The following is a 24,299-nucleotide window of genomic DNA, read 5'->3' as shown; positions in this document are numbered from 1 at the left end:
GTTACATTTGATTCTGAGCTTCTCTCTCTTACTCTGTGTGTGTGTGTGTGTGTGTGTGTGTGTGCAGGGAACTGAGCCTTGGGTCTTCTGCAAGCACAGTAAGTGCCCTTAACTGCTGAACCATCTGTCCAACCCTCGAACAGTCTTTGTTTTGTTTTTTGTTTTTTGGATTTGGTTTTTTTTTGAGACAGGGTCTCTCTGTATAGCCCTGGCTGTCCTGGAACTCACTCTGTAGACCAGGCTGGCCTCGAACTCAGAAATCCGCCTGCCTCTGCCTCCCAGAGTGCTGGGATTACAGGCGTGCGGCACCACCGCCCAGCTCAAACAGTCTTAAACCAGGATTCCAAACACCAAGAACATTAGACCGGGGCCATAGTGTTGCTCTCCCTGCCACCACAGAAAGCAGAGGGGGCTCTGTGTGCTGCGAGAGCTGACTCTCCTACGTGTGCACTTTTCTTTAACTGAAGCTGCAGCTATGGATCAGTTTCTGGCACAGGAAAATGCAGACTCTGAGGACTGGCTTTGTGTAAAGGAATCTGAAGTACTTGTTCCTCACAGAGTGATTCAACATCCCTGACAGGAGGGCATGGGCAGCAGAAATAGAGGGAAAAAAAACCCAGTGCTTTCTTAGTTCAAATTTAAGCTGAAAGTAAATGTCCTGGAAGGTTTCTGTCTTAGCCAGCTGGGGCTTCCTCAGGTTCCTGCCTTGGGAACTAGACCCACCTTCCTGCCCTTCCCAGAGCACTGGTTCTGCAGATAGCCCGGTGGAAAGCTCCAGCATGCTGCTTTTCTCTCCAAAGTGCCACACCAGCAAGGAGAGGACACAAAGTTTCTCTTCAGCAACAGTTAGATGCACCTGTCCTGCCCCAGACACCAAGACACCCTCCAAGACACCAAGGAGATGTGGGGAAGACTGTGAGGCCTGCTTCCATGAAAACTGCCGTTTAGCGGAAGAGATGAACAGAAAGCCCAAATGTGACTGCATCAGGGTCTTAGATGGTAATAAAGGGACAGTCATAGACTAGTGGGGGTGGGGCTTAAAGGGAGGAGGGGGTGGTACAAGATGGCCAGGAAAGGTTTCTTTGAGGAGGTGGCAACTGAACAGATATCTGGGTGACAGGCTCTTGTATCAGTTCTCTTTGACGGTGGTAACCGAGCTTTTAAATTTACCACCTGATCATATCCTGGGCTGACTTCTGTCTGTTTCTCCTGGCTGTGCTTGCAGATACGTTCTGCTGGATGTGCAGGAAGCCAGAGATATCCCAAATTTAAAGACCCCCAAGTGGGATGGAATCTGTTGCTGTGAGACTTGAGCGGCTCAGCTCCCGGTTTGTGAAGTGGGAACTGCAGACAGCTCCCTGCTTCCTTTGTAGGGGCACAGACTGCAAGAGGCCCCCAAAGCACACAGGATTTTAAAGGGGGAGGGGGCTGTCTGACTCCTTCAAAATCCTTTGAACATGCCTTTGGGAAGGTTCGGGATTTTGGTTGCTGGCTCTTGTTTGGGCGTCCAGTGTTCTCTTGGGGATCACCTGGCAACAAAGCAACGCTGCTCGGCACCCAGGGTCGGGGGTGGGGTGAGGTGGGGGGGGTTGGGGGGAGGGGGGAGGCCTTGTGGAGCTTAAGATAAAGAAAGGTGCCTTGCTGCCCTGGATGGTGATGGAAAAGGAAAAAGCCAGGAAAATTATGGGGCCCAGGAAGGCCTGGAGTAGATGAGACCCCACTTGGCCAGGGAAGGAGCTTGTAGGCATATCGATTTGGCTGAAGGAAAGGAAGCTGTTGACAGACAATGTGCCAGGGACTGTTGTCAACTTCCTACTTTTTAACCACGGAAACACACTGCTTAAGGCACCATGGGGACCCAGAGGAAGTGCCAGGGCTGGAGAGGAGCCTCGGGGTCTTCTGGGAGGAAGCAAGGATGACGCTTCAGAGGCCTAGAGGATGAGTCAGGCCAAGCACCAGAGGCAGCAGGAGAAATGGGAGGAGCCAGAGGGTCACCATGGAAGGGACAGCGTCTTCCAAGAGGCCAGAGGGAAGGAGAATTTGGGATTTTCAAGTTGTTTAAAGCAGAGAGTCCAAATGGAGGATGTGATAAACCTGGGGCTGGCCCACGGCCCCAGGTCTCTTCTCCGACGGCACAGGATGGCCAGGCACAGCAAATACAGGCTGGACTGAAAAGCTGTTAGGTGAATAGCAGTGTTTTCCAGTATGTGTGTGCACATAAGTATTTGGGTAATGCCTGCACTGAAGCACCCTCTGTCTGGGATCAGCTCACCTTCCCCTCCTGCATTGTCTTTAGTGTCCCTCTGTCCCCATGGAGGATCACAGGATGGCTTTAAGCCCTGAGATGATGTGCTCAGACTTCAGCTCGGGAAGATGCCTGGACATGTGGGAAAATACACTAGAGGCAGAGCAGGAGGAGGTGGGTGGGCAGGTGAGGTTTGTACTATCGGCCTAGCCCCCCAGATGGAATGCCCTTGTGCCTGTGAATTCCTCTGCCTTTCCCACCAGGCAGATGACCAGGAATAAACCAGTCAGCTGGCAAAGTCCCGAGGGACTGCTGATCTGGTCAGCCCCAGCTCTGCATGTGGATGTCTGGACCACATGGCTTCCTTGACCCTCAGAATCTTCATCTATGAAACAGAGGAGTCAGACGATGGGGTGCGGGGGATGCCCGCCACCCTGCCCGGTATGGGATCATGATGAGGACATTTGGCTCCAAGCTCCCTTTTCTGCTGCTCTTTCCCTGGCCACTGAATCCATGAAGAGATCTTCACATTTTTCTTGGAAGAAGAGGCTCCACATTTGTGGAGGGTCCACTGTGTGCAAGCAAATCCTCTGGGTTCCTTGCCTCGGCTACTGCAGCAGCCTTAAAAGTGCTTCTCTGACTCCTTAGATAGCAAACAGAGGCTTTGATCAGATAGATAGCTTTGCAGGGTGGTCTGCCTGGCGCCAGCGCTCAACCCTCCCACTGTCTCCAGGAAACCTCCCCAGGAGCCCCTAATCCCCCATTTATTTAGGGCTTGGGCTCAGTCAGCAGTCCTGTTGTCCCACTGCGGGCCACATGCTGCCCTGGCTCTTTCAGAGTTAAGCCAGGGACTAAAAAGGGCTGGCGCGGTGCTCATCCTCCGCCAGGCTGAATGGCTTAGGAAGCCCTTTCCCATAAGTGCCCTCCCCACGGCTCCACAGAGCCGAGACATGGACCCTTCCAGTTCTTCTTGCCTGCATCTCTGCTGCAGTGAGGCCACATTAAATATTAATGGGGCAGCTCCTGGCACCACTGTGACGTCAATTGCTGCTTTGGGAGGGCTGCGGCTGCCTTCCCAAGGTGAAGCAGTGACCGGAATTCAGAGAGCTTCAGTGGCGTCCCAGGGGCCTGGCTGTCAGGACTTGGAGAAGATACTGCTAATGTAAGGCATGGCGGCAGTCCAGCTTTCTCCGCTGCCTCCCCCACAGCGTTCTCCTCTGGCGCGACTTAAAGTCCATCATCTGGCAAGTAGCTACTGAGCACCTGCTGTCTGCCCAGCGCGACTCGAGACTCTATGCTCCAGGGATGCGTCTGTAGCCTGACGAGGGCTTTTCATCCTGGAGCTACCCCTGTGGTAGAGAAAAGAGAAAGCCTTCACTGTAGGATAGAACCAGTAAGCACCCAGGCCTGACCCTAAGGGATCCTTAGTTTATGTTGAAACCTGAAGAAGGAAGGGTCTGGCTTAGGTAAAAGAGGAGGAGAGGTGAGACAGAGGGAACCTGACTGGAGCATAGAGCCTAGTTCCAACCTTTCTAGCCAGCTATCTAAACTGGATTTTCTCCTCTGGATTGCTGTGGAAGACAACAGAAGCCTCTGCTAGAGACAACACAGTCTTAAACACACAGTGATGTAGAAAGTAAGAGCACAGGGCAGCTGCTAGGAGAACAGCTCCAGGGCCTGGCCTGTTTATGCATGTCTGTCACGGCACTCCAGAGGCTGAGGCAGGAGGATCAGTTTCTGCTACATAGTGAGGTCCTATCTCAAAAATAACAGCCCTCATGCCTGAAGGAAAACAGAGCCTGGCCTTTGTATATTCTCTTCATCCTCCCAGGAATTCTTACCCCATTTTTCTGAGCAGAGAAACAGGCTCAGGAGAGGTGACCTGAGATGACCAGGGTCACACTGGGGAGTCACTGTACACGTGACTTCTGGCCAATGGCAATCCTGGTAAAGACTGTTAAGGTAAACTTGAAGCCTCAACGGTAGTAATAGTGAAAAGCAGAGAAAACAGAATTATTCGGTGTGGCCACCTTGGAAAGAGGTATGAATGCTGAGATCTAGTGACATCCCCACACTCCGGTTATCAGGGCCCTGACAGGAGGCTTAGGTTTAAGGAGAGGGAAGAGGCAATATCCACATGACCGAGCAGTCCTGGTCAGGGTGTGCTCCAGGCATCCGTGTCTGGGCTCCAGGGTCTTCTGGGTAGTGGTCTGAGGAGCTGAGAATGGTGGCCTCTCCTCCTCTGGCATTACCGGGCTCCAGACCTTTCTGAGAGACTCTCCCAAGAATCCTGAGGAAAGTCTGATTTCTTGGGGACCATTGATTTCAATAGTCTGAGAGCCAAAGGGAGAAGCTACTACTGTCTCTCTTCAGGATATCTTTAAAACATTATTTTTATTTTATGTGCATTGGTATTTTGCCTGCACGCATGTCTTTGTGACATCACGTCCCCTGGAACTGGAGTTACAGACAGGTGTGAGCTGCCTTGTGGATGATGGGAAATGAACATGGGTCCACTGGAAAAGCAGCCAGTGTTCCTAACCACTGAGCCACCTCTCCAGCCCCTCTTTGGAATATCTTAACCTTGAGCCTGAAGAGATAACTCAGTGGTTAAGAGTACTTGGTGCTCCTCCAGAGGACTGAAGCATTATGGTCCCTAGCACCTACATCTTGGAAGCTCAGAACTCCCTGCAACTTCAGCTCTGGGGGTCTGGTGCCTCTGGCCTCTTTAGGCATCTGTAGTCCTGTGTATATGTGTGCACAAGAGCACACATACAAAATTGAAAATAAAACATTTTTTTTCCCCGAAGAGCTTCTTAGCCTGGTGTGGTGGCATGGATTTTTAACCCCAGCACTTGAGAGGCAGAGGCAGGTGGATGTCTAGGAGTTTGACACCAGCCTGGCCTACATAGCCTACATAGCAAGTGTCAAGCTAGCTGGGAAACATATATAGACAGCATAGCGAGAGCCCGTCTCAACAAACAGAATCCAAAGCAAGACAAAAAGATAAGGAACAAGTTTGAAAGGGGCACAAAGGGATAGGAACACGGCTGTAAAGTTCCTGGTAGGGTTTGGGGCGGTGGCATGACGGTGCAGAAGACCAACCACTACAGCAGTGGCTGCTAGTCAACCACACCCTTGGAGTAAGAGCAAACCCAGCTGTCTTTAGTATCTTTTGTTTTGTTTTGCTTTGCTTTTTGAGACAGGGCTTCTCTGTGTAGCCCTGGCTGTCCTAGAATCATTCTGCAGACCAGGCGGGCCTCCAACTCAGAGATTTACCTGCTTTTGCCTCCCCAGTGAGTGCTGGAATTAAAAGCACTTACCACCGGGCCTGGCTTTGGGCAGGGGGACAGGGGGAGTCAGCATCTTTTGTATGCCTATGCTTTTGTGAATTCCCCGCTGCTCCCAGACCTTTCTGGCCCAGCCATGTCGCAGCACCTCAGGTTGAGACGGTCCTCTTTTGTACATATGTGAAGGCACTAATAGCACTGTCAGTGTCTTATGAGACATTACGCCCATTCCTTCCTTCCCTCAGCCATACCTTCCTGGCTGCAGCCGGGAAGGTCTAGCAGGGGCAGCACCACCATAACATGCCCATTTCCCATGAGGAGACTCAGGCACAGAGAGGTGCAGGGACTCCTCTAGGTTTCCCTAGCTGGGGGAAGAGTTGAGGTTGAGGCGTGAGGTCCAGTAGCTCTCTCTTGTACTTTTAAAGCCACGGAAGCTGGCAGGTTCAGTGACAGCCCTCCCTTCTAGTTCCTTTGGTCTTTGGTCCTGTCTGCTTCCTGCTCTCTCTCTCTCTCTCTCTCTCTCTCTCTCTTCTCTCTCTCTCTCTCTCTCTCTCTCTCTCTCTCTCTCTCTCTCTCTCTCTCTCTCTCATTTTCCACTCAGGTGGGTGTGGCTGGCAGTGACCCTGGTCTCTTGCAAAGAGAGCCCCAGTGTGGGTTTCTGTAACAAAGAGAAGGTAGAAAAGGCAGGACTGCATCCAATTCTGCATTCATAGCGCATCCCTGAGTCCAGGACTTCCTACTCAGCATCCAAGGGCTCTGAGGACAGATGAAACCCCAAGTCGTACCCTCAGGCGTTTTCATCCTACTAGCGAAATGGCAACTTCCTAAGGAAGTAAGAGGCAGATTCCTTAAAATGACAAGGAACCTGAACTCTATAGTCACAAAGATGGTGGTTCAAACGCTAACTCCTCTAACTGTAGGCCTTGGGTAAGCAGGTGCCTCCCTGAACCTCAGTTTCTCTCTCTTCAATGGGTATAAGAGAAATAGATCAGATGCTCTGTTAGTGGTATAACCATGCCTGATGCCTGCTGGTAACATCAACCTTATTGATATTATTTTATACAGAAAGCAGATACTAGAATCATGATGGAAATAGGCAGAAGTTGAAAGACATTTTGTTTTTGTTTTTGTTCTGTAAAAGTGTCTGCCACACAAGCTTGATGACCTGAATTTGATCCCTGGAACTCACAGCAAAAGGAGAGAATTATGTCCCTTTAGCACACATATACATCCCTGGAACGCAAGGCAGGAGAGAATTAAAAACCCCTCAGCACACATATACATAATTTAAAAAAGAAAGGAGGCAAAGGAGGAGGAGTTAAAAAGAAAAAAAAGGACAATTCTCACAGTGTAGCACAGGCTAGGTCTCACAGTTTAGCATAGGCTGGCCTCAGATTTGTCTCTTGTCTGTGTCTCAAGTGCTGTGACTACAGGTCTCTGCTACATGCCTGTTATTTCTTTAAAAGATTTATTTTGCTTATTTTAAGTTACATGTAGGTATATAAGTGTATATGTGGATACTTGATTGAATTCAGGTATCTGAGAAAGCATCGGGACTTGGAGTTACAGATGATTGTGAGCTACCGGGTGGTGGGGCTGAGGACCCACTCAGATCCTCTCCGAGGGCCGCTCTTGACCACTGAGCCATCTTTCCAGCTTCCTGCTGGAAATAGGAGTATCTCCTATTGGAGGAACAGAGGAGGTAGGCTCTTTGAAGGTAGGGTTTGCTGGATATATATCATGGGGCATGCCTTTAAACCTTACATTTGGGAGATAAAGGCAAACGGATTACAAGTTTGAAAGTTTGAGGTCAGCCTGGGCTATGTAAGGAGAACTTGTCTACAAAAAAAAAAAAAAAAAAAAAAAAAAAAAAAAAAGGAGCAGCACTAAAGAAACAGGCAGGCTTGGAGGGAGAGATAAGGACATTTTAGTGGGTAGAAATTTGTGGGCAGAGTCTGGGAACATGGTGTGCCCAACATGTCCAGGGAGTGAGTAATGAGTTTTAAAAGTGGCTTTGGGCTCATGTCGTGAAGAGCTAGGTGGAAACTCTGTATCTTTTAGTAGGAAGGATCCTTCCATAAGCCCTGGCCCAGAGTTCCTCCCACCCCACCCTGGGCTCAGCCATCTCCAGTGGCCTTGGCCTCACAGATTGCTTTGTTTCCTGAGTCAGGGCCAGTCCACTGCCGTCGGCTGGAAGAAGCCAGGAGGCTGCAACAATCTGTTTGCCTCCTACTAACATCCTGGGGAGGGAAAGATCGTTTTTTTTTAGCACAGTTGCCTGGCAGAGAACCTTGGCAAAAACTAGTGACCCTCTCCTTTATTTCCCAGTTAAGGGACCATTTATGGAACACGTGACAGTTCCAAGCTCAGAAGACCCTCAGAAGGCCAAGGGCAGCGGTGCAGACAGTGGTGAAGACACATCTGGAACCAAGCTTCTGTTCTGCCAGAAGTCAGCGAGCCACCACTTGGCCTCCGGCCCCTTACTTTTAGAATGGGAAGAAACTGACCTTGCCGTAGCTGAATGGAAGTACACTGGCAAGCTGCCGCCTCATGGCCTGCTAAGCCGTGGGGATCTGTTTCCTTGTCTCATTGATGAGGTCTCAGCCATTTATTTATTTACTTAGAGTCAAGGTCTCCCTTATGTAGCTCTGGCTGTCCGGGAACTCACTCTGTAGGTCAGTCTCTACTTGAATTCCGAGACCCACCTGCCTCTTTCTCCAGAGCCCACCATGACCAGCTTTATTTATTTGGAGTGTTAGGAATTAAGCCTAGAGCCTTGCACGTGCTTGGCAGGGGTTCGACCATTAAATTGCAATGTCAGCCCGACCGTGTCTTCAGAAGCAGCCCTGGCTTTGCCTCTAGCCATGCTGTTAGATTTTCCAATGCCCCCAGACTTTCGGAACTAGAAAGTTGAGGTCTCCCCAAAGAATGGAGCCACTCTGCACTAAGGTCTCCATGTCACAGACAGGACAAACACAAAGTCAACACCAGCCTCAGACCTGCCCCCAGCTCTTCTCCCAGCTGGGGACAACCTCTCCAGCCAACCTCACAGAAACCACACAGAACTTGGAGTCAATTACCTGGGAGCTTCCAACAAAAGGATCTAGAAAGTTCTAGCCAAGAAACAAAAGCTTGATGGGTCCACCTGCCTACAGTCCCAAAGCATGTGTGGAAACTGGAGGATCAGGTGTTTGAGGGTATAAGGAACCTGTCTCAAAAGATTAAAACAAACACAAGTTCAAGCTGGATGTGATTGCATAGATCCATAATCTTAGCACAGAAGGTTGAGCCAGTAAAATCAGGAATTTGAGGCCAGCCTGGGCTACAGTGAGTTTGAGGTTAGCCTGGGTCCATAGCAAAGACCTTGTGCAGAACTGAAGCAAACACCCTTCCTTCTTCCTCCTACAGCCCAGCTCCCAGCAGAGCCAGAGGGAGATCCGGTAGGGGTGGGGGTGGGGCGGGCTGTGAACTGGTTCTGAGTGCTACACAGTCCAAAGCACAGTTCACAGACTGTGGCTACCAGGACATTTTAGCACGTCTGAATGCCAAAGGCTGCCACAGGGGCTGCACTGCTTCCTGCTCTGAAAGGGGAAGGCTAGGGACGGTTGTGAAACCTGTGGCTCCCGGCCCAAAAATCGGTGGAGAAGCTTAGATGTTGAATACCTGACCCTTCTAGACTCAGCTTCCCTCTGTATATTGAGGGTGACAAGCTTTCTCCAAGTAGAGACTGTGAGACAATATTTGAGGGTGAAGTCACCATCCTGCCACCGCCGAGGACAAGGGAAGGGATTGATCAGCTTGAGCTGTTGATGCTGCTACTGACAGTGGTAATTACCATTGGCTGAGGAATCCGAAAAGGCACCTTGGCAGCAAGCTAACTGCGTTGGGGTGTGGCAAGGAGACCCATCTTGGTGACATGGTAATGGTAACCGTGCCAACCACTACTGCCACCTCTCTGGAACAGTATTAGGTCTTTTCTGTAATATGTCCTTTGGTGTCCAGACATCTCAAGCACTTCAGAGTGTATCAGAGTATCTGATATTGGGAGGGAAGGAGCAACAGAACCAGGCCATACCTTTTCTGGGTCACTGGACTCTGTTTGGAAGGTTCTGGCGATGCTTTGGGAATCCAATCATGCTGAGGAGCAGTTGCTAGCACTGTGCTCAAAATGGGGCACAGCAAGGGACTACAGAGTCAGGATGGACCTGAGACACTTGGAGGGGCCAACTGTGGTGTCACATGCTTGTAATCCCAGTGCTTGGGGGCTGAGGCAGGGTGACATCAAGACCTGTTTTTGTTTGGGACTTTTCTGTTTTTGTTTTCCAAAACAGAGTTTCTCTGTGTAGCTCTGGCTGTCCTGGATCTGCTCTTTAGACCAGGCTGGCCTCAAACTCAGAGATCCCTCTGCCTCTGTCTCCTGTGTGCTGGGATTAAAGGTGTGCACCAGCACTGCTTGGCCCAAATATTGCTCTAAAACAGGGCTTGTCATCTCAACACTATTACCCAGGATAGCCTTTTCCATCCTTCTCTACCTGGTATTAATCCATTTATGGGAGAGGAGCCCTCGGTGACCTCAACACTTCCCACCAGGCTCTGCCTCCGAAGCGCTGCTTCATTGGGAATGAAAACTGCGGACATAGGCTTTTCAGGGGGAAATGTCCAAACTGTAGCATGTCAAAGTCAAATATACACACACACACACACATACATACACACACACACACACACACACACACACACACACACACACACACACGGGTCTACTTCATTTTCACTGTTTCACTGTCAAGCAATCTCAGGCAGCCATGTCAGAAGTGCCTGAGGGCTCTGGCTCCTCTTGCTCTTTCTCTGCTTCCCTTCGTGTTCATGGCCAGCCTCTACTTCTCTCTCTCTCTCTCTCTCTCTCTCTCTCTCTCTCTCTCTCTCTCTCCTACCCTCTTAACTCCCCTCCCCATGCCCTGAATAAACTCTGTTCTATACTAAGAAGAAGGAGAAGAAGAAGGAGAAGGAGGAGGAGGAGAAGGAGGAGGAGGAGGAGGAGGAGGAGGAGGAGGAGAAGGAGAAGAAGAAGAAGAAAGAAGAAGAAGAAGAAGAAGAAGAAGAAGAAGAAGAAAGAAGAAGAAGAAGAAGAAAGAAGAAGAAGAAGAAGAAGAAGAAGAAGAAGAAGAAAGAAGAAGAAGAAGAAGAAGAAGAAGAGCTTAAGGGCTGTAGGCCTAAGAGCAGGATGCAACCCAGGACTTCCGTGCCACTCCCACGTCTCAGGCGTTCCATCCTTACAGAAGGCTAACTGTCCACCAATTAGACTATGACGAGTGGCCACGAAACCCAAGGAATCCACTTGCCTCTACCTCCCCAGCCCTGGGATTCAAACATGTCCCACCACGGCCCGGCAGGGTTCTTACCGCTGGGTGGTGGATGGGGAGCAACCCTGCCCGAGCCCTTTCCTTACACGAGCTCTGTCTCCGGCTCACCATGATCTTTACTGAGCGCGCCTACATGCTCAGCACTGCAGTAACCCCAGGAAAGGTGCAATTGGCTCATGCCAGGCTCACAAACTGAGGCTTGCTAGTGGCACTTGCCCACAACGTCAGCACTCCAGTGGGAATAGTGGGAGAATCACAAGTTTGAGGACGGCCTGGGCTACATGTGAGACTGTTTCAATGTAACAACAACAACCTTTCAAATAACCGAGGACTTGGCAGCCAGGAGCTGGGATCTGAGTGGCCAGAAGATCTCCATCTGTCCAGCTTCATCACATTTGAAGAGTCACCTTCACTGATACAGATCAAGATTAACAAACCAGGCCAGCTGGGCAGTGGTGATGCACACCTGTAATCCCAGCACTTGGGAGGCAGAGGCAGGAAGATTTCTGAGTTCAAGACCAGCCTGGTCTACAGAGTGAGTTCCAGGACAGCCAGGGCTCTACAGAGAAACCCTGTCTTGAAAAAACCAAACCCAAAAAACCAAAAAAGAAAGAAAAAAAAGAAAAAACTAAATCCCAACCCCCCCAAACAAAACAAAAACAAAAACAAAACCCCAAACAAACCACGCCAATATTTCCCCTAACAAGTATCTTAAGAGTGTGATAGTGGGGCTGAAGGGATGGCTCAGAGGTTAAGAGCACTGACTGCTCTTCCAGAGGTCCTGAGTTCAAATCCCAGCAACCACATGCTGGCTCACAACCATCTGTAATGAGATCCAATGCCCTCTTCTGGTGTGTCTGTAGACAGAAACTGTGTACTCTAAAGAAAAAAGAAAGTGTGACAGTGACAGGTGGTGGCGTATGCCTTTAAGCCCAGCACTCAGGAGACAAAGGTAGCTGAGTCTCTGTGAGTTCGAGGCCAGCCAGGGCTACACAGAGAAACCCATGTCTAGAAACAAACAAACAAAAAAGTGTGACAGTCCAGTGTGGTGGTACATGTCTTTAACCCTAGCAATTGGGAGGCAGAGGCAGGTGAATCTCTGTAATTTAAAGACCAGCCTGGTCTACACAGTAAGTTCCAGATCAGCCAGGGCTAGAAAGTGTGAGACCCTGTCTCAAAACTAATGAAAAAAATCATGTCAAGCTTGGTTTTAAGACACCCCATGTTCCCCTTTAGGCTGATTGCTCCCCACGCCGAGATCTGTGTTCTCATATCTCCTTCAAGGTCCAGCTTTTGCGTTCAGATCCCCTCTTCTCAGAGGCAGATTTGCACCTTTCCTGAGGTTACTGCAGTGCTGAGCTCAGGTGCTCAGTAGTGATCGATCTGTGAGCCGGAGACAGAGCTCTGTGTGGGGAAAGTCCCTTCTGCACAAGTCTCCGTTTGATCCCCACCTCCCAGTGGTAAGAAACCAGGTGTGGTAGAACATGCTCAAACTTCCGTGAAGGCCGTGAAGAGGATTTGAAGGACTCCTGGGGTTCCAAGGCCAACCAGCTTAGCCTAACTGGTGAGTTCCAGGCCAAGTGGGAGATCTCTATAAAACAAAACCACACTATAACAAAGCCAGTGGGGCGGCTCATGCAGTGAAGGCACTTGCAGTTAGGCCGGATGAACTGAACCCCTCCCTAGGACTCGCAGGGTAGAGATAACTGACTCCTACAAGTCATCCTCCGCCCTCTGCACACATCTCTGTCACCCCTTATGCCTGCCTCCTACCCAAGTACATGTAATTAAAAAAAAAAAACTTTAAACTTTCTATGTATATATTTAAAAAAAAACAAAACACCAAAATCATGTCTCCTGAGGAGTCTTCAACATGAGCACAGACACTCCTCACATACCTAAGGCCCTTTCTGTGCTACAGTGGACGTGATTTTTTTTTTTTTTAATGTGTGCATGGTTTTTTCCAGATAGGGTTTCTCTTTCTCTGTGTAACAGCTGTGTGTGTGTGTGTGTGTGTGTGTTCTCTTTCTCTGTGTAACAGTCCTGGCTGTGTGTGTGTGTGTTGTGGTTTTTCCAGTCATGATTTCTATGTATCCCCGACTGGCCTACAACTTAGAGATCTGCCTGCCTGTGTCTTTGTTTCCTGGCTACTGGGATTAAAGGCATGCTCCACCATGCCAGGCTATTTTTCTGTCTTAATTGTAGTTTTTTCTAGCTTGAGGCCCAGCCCAGGGACCCTTAGCACAGAATGACAGGAGCAATGGAGGCTTAGTGGCCAGTCCATCCCCACATAAGTCCAAGAAGATATTGAAACCAGATTTTGGTCCCTCCACATACAGGATATATGATCTTGTATTTTTGTTCCCTGTTCCACTGAGGATCCACCTCAGGCCCTCCAGGCCAACACTGAACCTCTGACCTATATATAATCACTAATTCCCTAAAAAGATTTGATCCAGGCTAAGTCGACCCAGCTGGCTGCCAACTTTTGGCTTTCCTAGGTTTACTAGGGTCATAGATGGCACTTCTGCTTTTAAGAATGGGGGACCTGCTGTGCCCTTCCTGGAGTGGTTGTATGGAATAGGTTAGTGCCAGTCAAGGCCCAGCACTAGGCCAGCTCCCCGGAGGTACGCCCTGAACGCTGCAACTCCCCTCTGCCTAGCTACCTGTCCCTTCCTGTGCAAGCCGGAGCTGGCCCAAGGTCAGTTTTAAGGATGGCAGCGCCACTCTGCAGTATGATGGATTCTAGTGTGTCTGTGAAGGACTGTCCCAAAGGGCAGGACCCACCCCCCGCCGCTGCCGGAGCTGACCAAAGCGCTGGGTGTGGCCACCCCGTGCAAAGCCGCCCCTCAGCTCGGGGCCGGAGCGCCTCGGCTTCTCCATACAGGGCTATCTGTGGGTATCCGCTTCTCAGGCCTGGGCTCTGTCTTGGGTTCTGTGGCGCTTTCCTGGCCTGGGCTGCGACAACGCTCGCCAGTGGAACCACCGTCGCCGCGCCCCAGCCGCTCCCCACCCTCCACGCTGCGGCGGTAAAATGCAGCACTCCTAAGGCGCCTGCGCAGCTCTCCAGCACGGCCCTAGCGGCTACTATTTATAGCAGGTGACGTCACCTTAAAAAAAAAAGACCGTTAGGGCTGGGCCGCCCCGCCCCCTCCCGTGGCTCTCGGCGGGCCGCTGCGAGTGCGCAGGCGTGGTCCCGTCCTCCCCGCCCGCCCGCGGCGCCCCCTATCCTCTCTCAGCGTCTCCGCGGCGCTCGCCACAGCGTGTGCAGCCAGCCAGCGAGAAGGCGCGAGCGGCGGCCCAGCCTGCAGCCTCCCGCCAGCCGGCGAGCCAGTGCGCGTGCGCGGCGGCGACTGGGAAGCGGACGGGCGGGCGAGCGAGCGAGCAGGCGGTGCGGGCGTGCGAGGCGAGGCCGAGTCGCGAGCGAAATGGGGGACCGAGAGCAGCTGCTGCAGCGGGCGCGACTGGCGGAGCAGGCGGAGCGCTACGACGACATGGCCTCCGCCATGAAGGCGGTGAGCGCGCGGCTCAGAGCCGGGCGGCCGGCCGGGGGCTGCGGGGCGGGGCGGCCCGGGCCTGGGCGGTGGCTCCCTCCCCTTGTACGGCCACCTTTTGGGCGCGGCGGCTGCCGGACTCTCCATTTCCTGAGGCCTGGCCGGGCGGGGTCTCCCCGGGGGGAGGCCTCTCGGAGGCTGGCGGGCGGGGGTCGCCGCGTCCTAGCTCGGAGCCCTGGTGGGGGAGGGGGCACCCGAGGAAAGGAGGAAGTCGCGTTCCTGCTTCTAGACCCTTCTGCTGGACCCGGGCGAAGCGCGATTGCCGTCCATCGTTCACCCACTGTAATAAAGACTCATCCGCGAGTGGAGACCCGTCTCCTGGTTTTCTCTGCCACGACCTGTTTGCTTTGCTTGCCTGAAGCTGGGGTTTCCCCCCCATTTTCCACACCTCGGGTCTGGCTTTGTGTGGGAAGACCCCTTTCTCAGCAGTCATAGGCGTGAAGGAGGGTGTGGGTCCCTGCATACAGCCCAACGGTCAGTGCAGTGCCTTCCTGGAGATGAGATGAAAATGAAGCGAACCTGGGTGCCTTTGCATTCCTGAGACCCTCATAGATGGATTCTGCAGCTAGATTTCCGGAAAAGGAGACATGCGCAGCCACACCCTAGCGAATATCTTAGGTTAGAGCCCACCTGCCTGTCTGATTGAGTTCTGTTACCACACCTCTATAGTCTCTTCTTAACATCCTGGGTTTTTTCTAAAAGAATATTTCTTGTCAAGGTCACACAGTGGCAGAATTACAACTGTGGCCACCTAGCTCTTCAGACTAGGGAGGAAATCTCCTTGGACTCCACCTTAGACTTCTAAATACATAAACATTTTTGAGGGTGAGACTCAGAAATCTGCATTTTAGCAGTCCTTGGGCAGTTTTTTAGCTGACTTAAGTATTGTAGCTCATATGACCTATGGTTGGTGTTTGAAAGGATTTCTTAAACCTAGATACAAATTTAATTTGGAAATTGTATTTTGATACTACATAAAATAGGAAATTGAGGCCAACATTCCAACATTTAGGATTTCCCAGGTAAGATCGATAATCAAGTTATCTTTCCTCTAGTGTCCTGGTACACATTCAGCAAAATGTCTCTGGAACCCAGCAATATCACAGGCCATTTGTTGATTCCTTGGTGATACTGATTTCAGCATTATGGTATGCTGTTCTGGTTAGAAGCATTCATTTATACCAGGGAATGTTCTAGATTTGGGGTCTGGATTTCAGAAATTGTGGATTCTTTAAGAAAATGAATTTAAAATACAGTTTTTCGAAATTTTTTGGAAACAAGGCTGTGCATCCTGAAAACCACCTCCCTCCACACACCAAGTCACTCCTAAATGTTTCTGGAATTATGCAAGTTGCGGCCTCTCCCTGAACAGCTGGGTTAGGAGGTCTTTGCTCAATATATGAGTGGGACTTTAAGACTACAGTTTAGGGAGGCCTTCTGGAAATGAAGATGATAATACAGTAAAGGGAAAATGGCCATCAGATATCTGGAGCTATCAACCTTCCTGAGGTAGGAAGGAAGGAAAGACTAGAGAGAGATTACAAGAATAAAACAGTTTAGCATGGGGGGAAAAAGGCTCTTTGGTGTTTCTAAATGGCCTTGAAGAATGTTCTGCAATTTCCTGCTTGTATCCACAGATGTTCTCTGAGGCATTAAGGTAACATTTTGCAAAAGCTAATGGACCTTTGTGTTTGAAATTTATAATCTATGTCTAAAATGATTTATGAGTTGAAAAAGACACCAAACACTGAGAATTTAATATTTGTACCATCAAATTAATGGTAAAACATTCCCTCAAATTAACTGTTAAAAATGAGTATTTTCTATCAGAATTTATGTTTGACCCACCTATATTAGTAGGATGTACTTTTTGTACATTTTGCCTGTTGGTGTAGTTTGTAGATGAAATTCTTAATGTTGATGAGTCATCCATTAATAAACCTTAATTAAAGCTTTTGGGAAGAGTGAATTCTAGTAAACTTATATTGTTTTTTTTAATTTTTCCCCTTTAGATAGGGTTCCATGCGTCTCAGGTTGGCCGCAAGCACTTTAAATAGATGAGGTTGGCCTTGAACTCTAGATGATCCTGTCTTTACCTGTCAAATGCTGGAATCACTGGTGTGCTCCACCATGCTTAGCTTCCCTCTGGGTTTATGTGGGCTTTCTTTCAGGGAATTGAAAAGCAGGTAAGTTCTAGAGAGAGTGAAACAGGACATTGGCTTGATGGAAGATCCAAGGCCGCTGCTCTGACCTTGAACGTTAGTTCTGGCTTCAGGGTCTCTGAAGTATAAAGTTAGGAATGTTTGTGTTACTAACAAGTCATTTTTTTGTCTTTAATCTTCAAGGTTTTCTTTCTTAATTTAAACAGTTTAATCATACTGCCTTATAATGTTGTTTCTCAATCCCGCAGCGTCACCTGGAGGACAATAGTGGCAAACCTTAAGAATTTTGACTGGATTTGGAGGCCGGTGGTACAGCCGTTGGCCTAGTCTGTTGAGGGCCCCAGTTTTGATCTTCAGCATCCTCCCCCCAACACATTAGAAATAGTGGTGTTCCTTCAGATGAGTTGAAACACATAATATGAAAAGTCAAATGTTTGTGAATGGAAGCTCAGTAGAGACCTTCAAGCTCTTCCTGTTCTCATACCTTGCCGGGTCGGTGGAGTTTAATATGGACGCTGAAGTAAGCTTATTAATTGGGATAAAAATGTTACTGTAGAAGGACTGAGATATCAGGGAAAAAGAAAACTAGGCCTCTGGGGAATATTGGTAGGTAGAGAGGTGGACATAATTCAGTAACATTTTCTATTCCTAAATCAATTATATCAAAACATAAGTGGTCATTGTGAAATTATAAAACGAAAACACAGTGTTTTACTTAAGTCTTAAGTCTCACTGACTTAAGTCTTAAGTCTCACTGACTTCAAACCCAGAATCGTCTTGCCTGTGCCTCCTGAGTGCTTGGCTGTGCCGTCAGTCTAGCTGCTGTAGCCTTTAGTGTTGGCAGAGCATAAAGAGAGATGTTGGATTTGATGAACATGAAGTTCAGGAAGCAAAACTGCATTTAAGGAAACATGAGCTAGGCAAGCAGAGGTAAAGGGGCCCTTACTGCCAGTAGCTGGGAGAGTGTGAGAAATGGGAGACACAGGTGCTGTGTGAAGGGGGAATGCCCAGGGAAGGCTAATCCTGTGTATTTTTTAAGGTGTAACAAAAACTGACAATATGACATTTTTTTTGAGACAGGTTCTCCCGCAGGCTTGAAATTCCCTAAGTGAACCAAACTGGTCTCTGCCTCCCAAGTACTGGGATTAAAAGGTGTGAGCCACCACTTATGGCTAGTGTGAAAGCCACTTTAGTGCTGTTTGAAATAAATGAAAGCTAGGAGAGACCTGTTTTCCACTAGCTGAACACTGAAGTATCTTTACCAATATATAAGCTGAGGAAACAGTTGTGCTACACCTTTCCTTTAGAAATGTGTTATGGGCCAAGTTTGATGGCTCATACTTATAATCCCAGCACTTGAGAAGTTGAGCTTGCAGTTACTGGGAGTTCAAGACTGGATTGAGCTACTCAGGTACTCTAAAAACAGTAAACAAAGTTTTGGAGGGGTACCCCAGTGTTTTCTGTATTGTATTCAGCAAGGTTATGGATTTATTGCTTTACTTTCTAGGTACTTATTGGATGGTAGCTGTTAGTCCATAGACTTACAGTTTTATTTATACTAATTTGCCTAGTGCTAGGGATCAAACCACAGGGCCTTGTGCGTGCTAAGCATATGCTCCACCACTGGTTAACTCCCTCAGCCTCACATAATGTTAAAACAGGTGTCTGCAGATACTGTTTGTAATAGCACCATTCTACAGATGAGATGTCTAATGGTTAATTTTGTCTTGGAAGTCAAATAGTTGTGAAGCCAGAATTTGAAATGTCGAGTTCTTAACTTTGGTGTTGTATAATGTTCCATGAAGTTACAGGATAGTTTCTGATGTATGTTCTGCTATACTAAACATTGTTCCAGTGACTTTATATAAGTGCATTTACTAAGCAGTTTATACTTACTGAATGTATCTGCCAAGTTTGATTAAAAATAGAATCTACTAGTTGTGGCTTAGCTACAGTAGACAATATGAAGGGGAAGTATATATCTGTTCTGAAGGCCTGGAGTCTTTATTGTAGTAATGATTAAGAATTGGTTGAACTAGTGTTCTGGCTGTGAGTTGTTCCATTGTACTTGTCAAAACTGGTAAGATGGCTTAGTTGTTAAACTGCTTATACAAACATAAGGAGCTGAGATGGGTCTCAGAACCCACATTACAAACAGCAGCAAAACCAGACAGTGAACAAATGCTTGTAACCCAGTGCTGGGAGGCAGAGACAGGCTTAGTGGTCTTCTAGCCCAGACTACTTACTGAGTTCCAAACTACTGAGAGAAACCCTCCCTTAGAGGGTCTCAAAGATGTGTGATGCCTGAGGAATGGTACCTGAGGTGGTTCTACACACACACACACACACACACACACACACACACAGTGGTACACTTCTGACTGAGAGTGTGCATGTGTATGTGTGCATGCATGCGTGTGCACAAAAATTTAAGAAATTGTCTTAGTTGTCTCTCCATTTTGATTTCATTGTATATACGCCCGTGGGAGCCCCACGGTGTCTACTGATGTCCCTGTGTGTCCCCCTTGGAGGCAGCCTAATGGCAGCATTTTAGTGTGCTTGACTCTTCTTTTTTCGCTAATATTCTGTCCCTCTGCCATAGGAGTAGACATTTCTACCTGATATCAGAACAGCAGGGCTTCTGAAGCCACTAGTCCTGGACCTTCAGAGACAGTAGTGTGCAGTAATGCCGGTGTTTGGGTTGAGTGATGTCAAAAGCAAGGCAAAGACAAGTCCACGTTGTCTCCTAATAATGTTTTCATTTAGCCAACATTAATATTAGAGTATTAGTTATCTGTGCTGGTCTTGAGCTTATAACATAGCCTAAGTAAGGCTTGACAATCCTCCTGCCTCAGCTTCCCAAGTAGCTGTGATGATGGGCCTGTGTTACAGTTCATGCCAGACTTCTGTGTTAGTTTTGCTTGCTCAGTATTTTGTTTGGTAATGGCTGTCTCCCATTAAAATTAAGAACTTTTAAGTTTTTCTAGTCATTGTTCTGTTTTTGGCACTGGGTCTATTTTTATCCAGTTTATTGCCTTATGAGTAGTGGGAGGAGGCCCTTAGAGATTTCTGAGTAAGCACATGGTGTCATAGGAAGATAAATGAGTTAACAACAGACTGTTATTTGTGACTTTCAATAATGCTGTGTAATCTTAGAGCAGAGAGTTGGAATAGCCAGAGGTGGAGTTACATAAAGACAACAGTTAAACTGCTGACACGGAGACTGCTTTTGTTATTTGTTGATTATTTTGTTTTTAAGAAATGGAGAGCCAGGCGGTAGTGGCACAGGCCTGTAATCCCAGCACTTGGGAGGCAGAGGCAGGCGGATTTCTGAGTTTGAGGCCAGCCTGATCTACAGAGTGAGTTCCAGGACAGCCAGGGCTATACAGAGAAACCCTGTCTCAAAAAAAAAAAAAAAAAAAAAAAAAAAACCAAATCCAAAAAACTAACCCCCCCCCCCCCCAAAAAAAAAAAAGAAATGGAGAGATGGAGGTAGAGGCTGAGGCCAGCCTACTCTACAGAGTGAGCTCCAGGACAGCCAGGACTCGAGAGAGAGAGAGAGAGAGAGAGAGGGAGGGAGGGAGGGAGGGAGAGAGGGAGAGAGAGGGGGGGGGGAGAGAGGGAGAGAGGGAGATATATATATATATATATATATATATATATATATATACACACATATATATGTAAATAAATAAAAGAAATGGAGAGATGCCTCTAATCCCAGCTCTCAAGAGGCCAAGGCAATTGGATCTATGAGAATTTGAAGACCATCTGGTCTACATAGTGAGTTCCAGGACAGCCAGGGCTACACAAACACTGTCTCAAAAAAAAAAAAAAGGAGAGGCTGGCTTTTATAAAAATGGGAAGGTTTTTCTGAAGAGTATGAAATGCATACTGCTCTTAAAGAGGACTTTATAGACTCTAATAGAGACCCAAGTTCAATTCCTAGCACCAGATCAATAACTTCAGCTCTGGGCAGTCTAGCATCTCTGACCTCTTCAGACTCCTATATTAAAAAATGTGAGCCTAATATGCAAAGTGAGTTCCAGGACAGCCAGGGGCTGTTCCACAGAAACCCAGTCTCTTTAAGAAAAAAAAAAAAAAAAAAACAACTAGACAAACAAAACAACAAAACCCCACAAATTGAGTAGCTGAAAACAGAAATATTCTATAGATTTGGAGGCTAGAGTTCTGAAATTCAGATGCTGGCAAGGTAGTGCTTGCTCTAAAGACCCAAGGAAGAATTCTTCCTTGCCTCAGCCTATTGTGATGTCTGGCAATCCTTGATGTTCCTGACTTAAAAGGCACTGTCATTCTGGTCATTCTGATCCCTGCTTCTCATGTCACATGGTATTCTATGCCTGTGTGTCGGTCTCCAAATCTTGCTTTCCTTATAGGAATTGGGGTCATTGGGGAGTATGAATTGATCTTAAATAATTTTATCTACAAGACTTAATACTTTCACATAAGGTCACATTAGCAAGTACCAGAGATTAGGATTTCAATATAAATTTTTTGAGAACACAGTTTAGTCCACAGCAAAATTGAATGCTCTTTCTGTTGACTGTTAGCTGGTTTACTTGGAGTTAACATCATAGAAAACCAAAATAAGTTGTAGCTGGTAAAATTGAATATTTTCATTTAAAGTAAGCAATGTTTGAAAATTTTTATGGCCACCTCGATTCCAGTTATACAGTTTGGAAAAAAAAAGATGGCTGCTAAAGTCACATTGTTTCCTTTCAGTAGTGATGGGTGCTTAGTAATGTACTTTCCTCTTAGTTTGGGTGAGGCCTGGAGGTACACTTGAATAATACCACAGAGTGAAGTCTTTAGAGCATTATACCACCTTCCATGATAACCCATTTAGCCATACCTTTACCAAAATGAGAACAACAACAACAAAAATCTTGCTGGGCAGTGAGATATATACATCATTGATTCCATCTCTTGGGAGGTAGAGCAGGCAAATCTCTAAGTTTGAGACTAGCCTGAGCTAGGATAGCCAGGGCTATACAGAGAAACTATGTCTTAGAAAAACAAGTCTTTGGATGTTGGGGGATATGTGTCAGATCTTCCTGGAGCTGGAGTCATCGGTAATTGTGAGCCACTTGGCCATGAGTACTGGGTTCTCTACAAAAGAACCAAACACTAGTTTTCTGCAAAAACAGCAAGCATTTTTAACTCATTAAGCCTTATTTTTAGCCACACCAACAGTAGACTTAAATAATAATGAATTTCCTTAGGCCCCATCATGTCCTGAGTACTGAGATCACAGTAGCAAATATTTCTGTACCTGGCTCCATTTTGAAGAAGATTGATAGTTGTGTTGAAATAATAAGGTCATTGGATATGCCACTACCTGTTGCTTCTCACGTCGAAGGGGTGATTCTCTGCATACTCAGGCTTTGTCCTCTTATGTTTACCTGTGATGTTTTGCAGGTGACAGAGCTGAATGAACCACTATCTAATGAAGATAGAAATCTCCTCTCTGTGGCCTACAAGAATGTAGTTGGTGCCAGGCGATCTTCTTGGAGGGTGATTAGTAGCATTGAGCAGAAAACCATGGCAGATGGGAATGAGAAGAAGTTGGAGAAAGTTAAAGCCTACCGGGAGAAGATTGAGAAGGAGCTGGAGACAGTTTGCAATGATGTCTTGGCTCTGCTCGACAAGTTCCTTATCAAGAACTGCAATGATTTTCAGTATGAGAGCAAGGTGTTCTACCTGAAAATGAAGGGCGATTACTACCGCTACCTGGCAGAGGTGGCTTCTGGAGAGAAGAAAAACAGTGTGGTTGAAGCTTCTGAGGCCGCATATAAGGAAGCCTTCGAGATCAGCAAAGAGCACATGCAGCCAACACACCCCATCCGGCTTGGCCTGGCCCTCAATTTTTCTGTGTTCTACTACGAGATCCAGAATGCACCGGAGCAGGCCTGCCTCTTAGCCAAGCAAGCCTTTGATGATGCTATAGCTGAGCTGGACACATTAAATGAGGATTCCTATAAGGACTCCACTCTCATCATGCAGTTGCTGCGAGACAACCTCACTCTCTGGACGAGCGACCAGCAGGATGAAGAAGCAGGAGAAGGCAACTGAAGACCCTTGAGGTCCCTGCCCCTTCCTTCACCCACCACCCCCATTATCACTGATTCTTCCTTGCCACAATCACTATATCTAGTGCTAAACCTATCCATATTGGCAGCACAGCTATTCAGATCTGCCCTCCTGTCCCTTGGGAAGCAGTTTCAGATAAACCCTCATGGGCATTTGCTGGACCGATGGTTGCTTTGAGCCACAGGGCGCTCCCTTTTTGAATTGTGCAGAGAAGTGTGTTCTGAATGAGGCATTTAATTATGTCTGTTGGTCTATAGCAAATCCAGGTGATGGTAATTGAGTGTAGAAAGGAGAATTAGCCAACACAGGCTATGGCTGCTATTTAAAACAAGCTGATAGTGTTTTGTTAAGCAGTACATCTTGTGCATGCAAAAATGAATTTGACCCTCTCACCCCTCCCTTCAGCTAATGGAAACTGACACAGCGACAACTTGTTCCTTCACCATCAGCTTTACAAACTGTTTCTTGTGAGCTTTCAGCAGCCCCTGCTGTGCCTCTTTAAATTATGATGTGCGCACACCTTCTTTTCAATGCAATGCATCAGAAGTTTTTGATATGTGTAACTTTTTTTTTTGATTGTGATTAAGAATCATGGATTTATTTTTTGTAACTCTTTGGCTATTGTTCTTGTGTACCCTGACAGCATCATGTGTGTCAAACTGTGTCAATCATGATGGGTGGTTATGAAATGCCAGACTGCTAAAATAAATGTTTTGGACTTAAAAGAGTAAATAAATGCTGCTTTGGGGATATTACCTGTGCCTGACCTTGATTTTTTTTTCTCCTCCCCCTTCCCAAACATTGAAGCATTAGTCATATGTATGTAATACTCAGACTTCTGCTGTCCTCTGACTTAATTACATATTTTAAAGCACACAGTAGTATATCAAATAACATTCTCTATCCACTGTCCTTGTTAACCGATGCTTATAAATGAGCCAAGTAAAGTGCTGCCTTCTGTGGTAGGGAGCCTCTGTAAGGTTTGTTCTGTGTCTGTTGGGAGGGTGGTGGTTGATCTACTTGAGGGTTGACTGGTGTTTAATACTGACAGTATACTTTCCAAAGTAGATATTATAAAGTGTTAATTGGGGGATGCCACCTGGGGCCCTGAACTAATTTTTAGTGAGTAGTTTTAGCCAAGTGGTGCATGCCTTTAATCCCAGCCCGAAAGAGGCAGGAGCAGTTTGAGGCCAGCCTGGTTTACATAGTGCACTTGGGCTATAATAAATAGATCCTGTCTCAAAAAGATACACTGAAAGTTTTAAGTAAATCTAAAAATAGGGGGGTGGGTTAAGTGTTGTATAAGATGAAAAGAGTTTGCTAAGTGGCTCAGTGGTGACAGGCTTGATGAACCTGAGCTCACTCAGATGCTGGAACCCACGTGGGTGGAAACTTCCCACCAATGATTTTTATCTCTTTAAAAACAGGGTCTCTATAACTCTGGCTGCCTGAGACTACTGTATAGCCAGACTGGCCTCAAACTCAGGAGATATGACTGCCTCTGCCTCAGGTGCCGGGATTAAAGGCATGCACCACCATGCCTGGCGTTAAGTGGGGTTTCTTGAGAGGAGCCA

The 24,299-nt window shown here is 47.5% G+C and overlaps 1 protein-coding gene across 2 annotated transcripts; it reads left to right on the top strand.

The window, feature by feature from the left end:
• Positions 1-14,110: 14,110 nt before the first annotated feature.
• Ywhah (tyrosine 3-monooxygenase/tryptophan 5-monooxygenase activation protein eta) lies at positions 14,111-23,480 on the top strand. Of its 2 annotated transcripts, none has more exons than XM_052198517.1 (2): positions 14,111-14,413; positions 22,054-23,480. In XM_052198517.1, exons 1-2 carry the CDS (start codon positions 14,327-14,329, stop codon positions 22,705-22,707), a joined length of 741 nt encoding a protein of 246 aa, XP_052054477.1. In that variant the 5' UTR covers positions 14,111-14,326; the 3' UTR covers positions 22,708-23,480. The 2 variants fall into 2 exon arrangements, with proteins under 2 accessions (XP_052054477.1, XP_052054476.1); XM_052198516.1 differs by lacking the exon at positions 14,111-14,413 and adding an exon at positions 16,939-17,134.
• The last annotated feature ends 819 nt before the right edge of the window (positions 23,481-24,299 follow it).

The sequence above is a fragment of the Apodemus sylvaticus genome, chromosome 11, assembly GCF_947179515.1.
Source record: "Apodemus sylvaticus chromosome 11, mApoSyl1.1, whole genome shotgun sequence".
In the NCBI taxonomy this organism is placed as follows: Eukaryota; Metazoa; Chordata; class Mammalia; order Rodentia; family Muridae; genus Apodemus; species Apodemus sylvaticus.
This window is presented reverse-complemented; position numbering and strand designations above follow the sequence as displayed.

Excerpts from the sequence above, each read along its gene's own strand:
- Ywhah (XM_052198516.1), top strand. The coding sequence starts at position 17,033 with ATGAAAAGTCAAATGTTTGTGAATGGAAGCTCAGTAGAGACCTTCAAG. Across the intron at positions 17,135-22,053 it reads AGTTTAATATGGACGCTGAA|GTGACAGAGCTGAATGAACC; the intron begins GTAAGCTTATTA and ends GATGTTTTGCAG.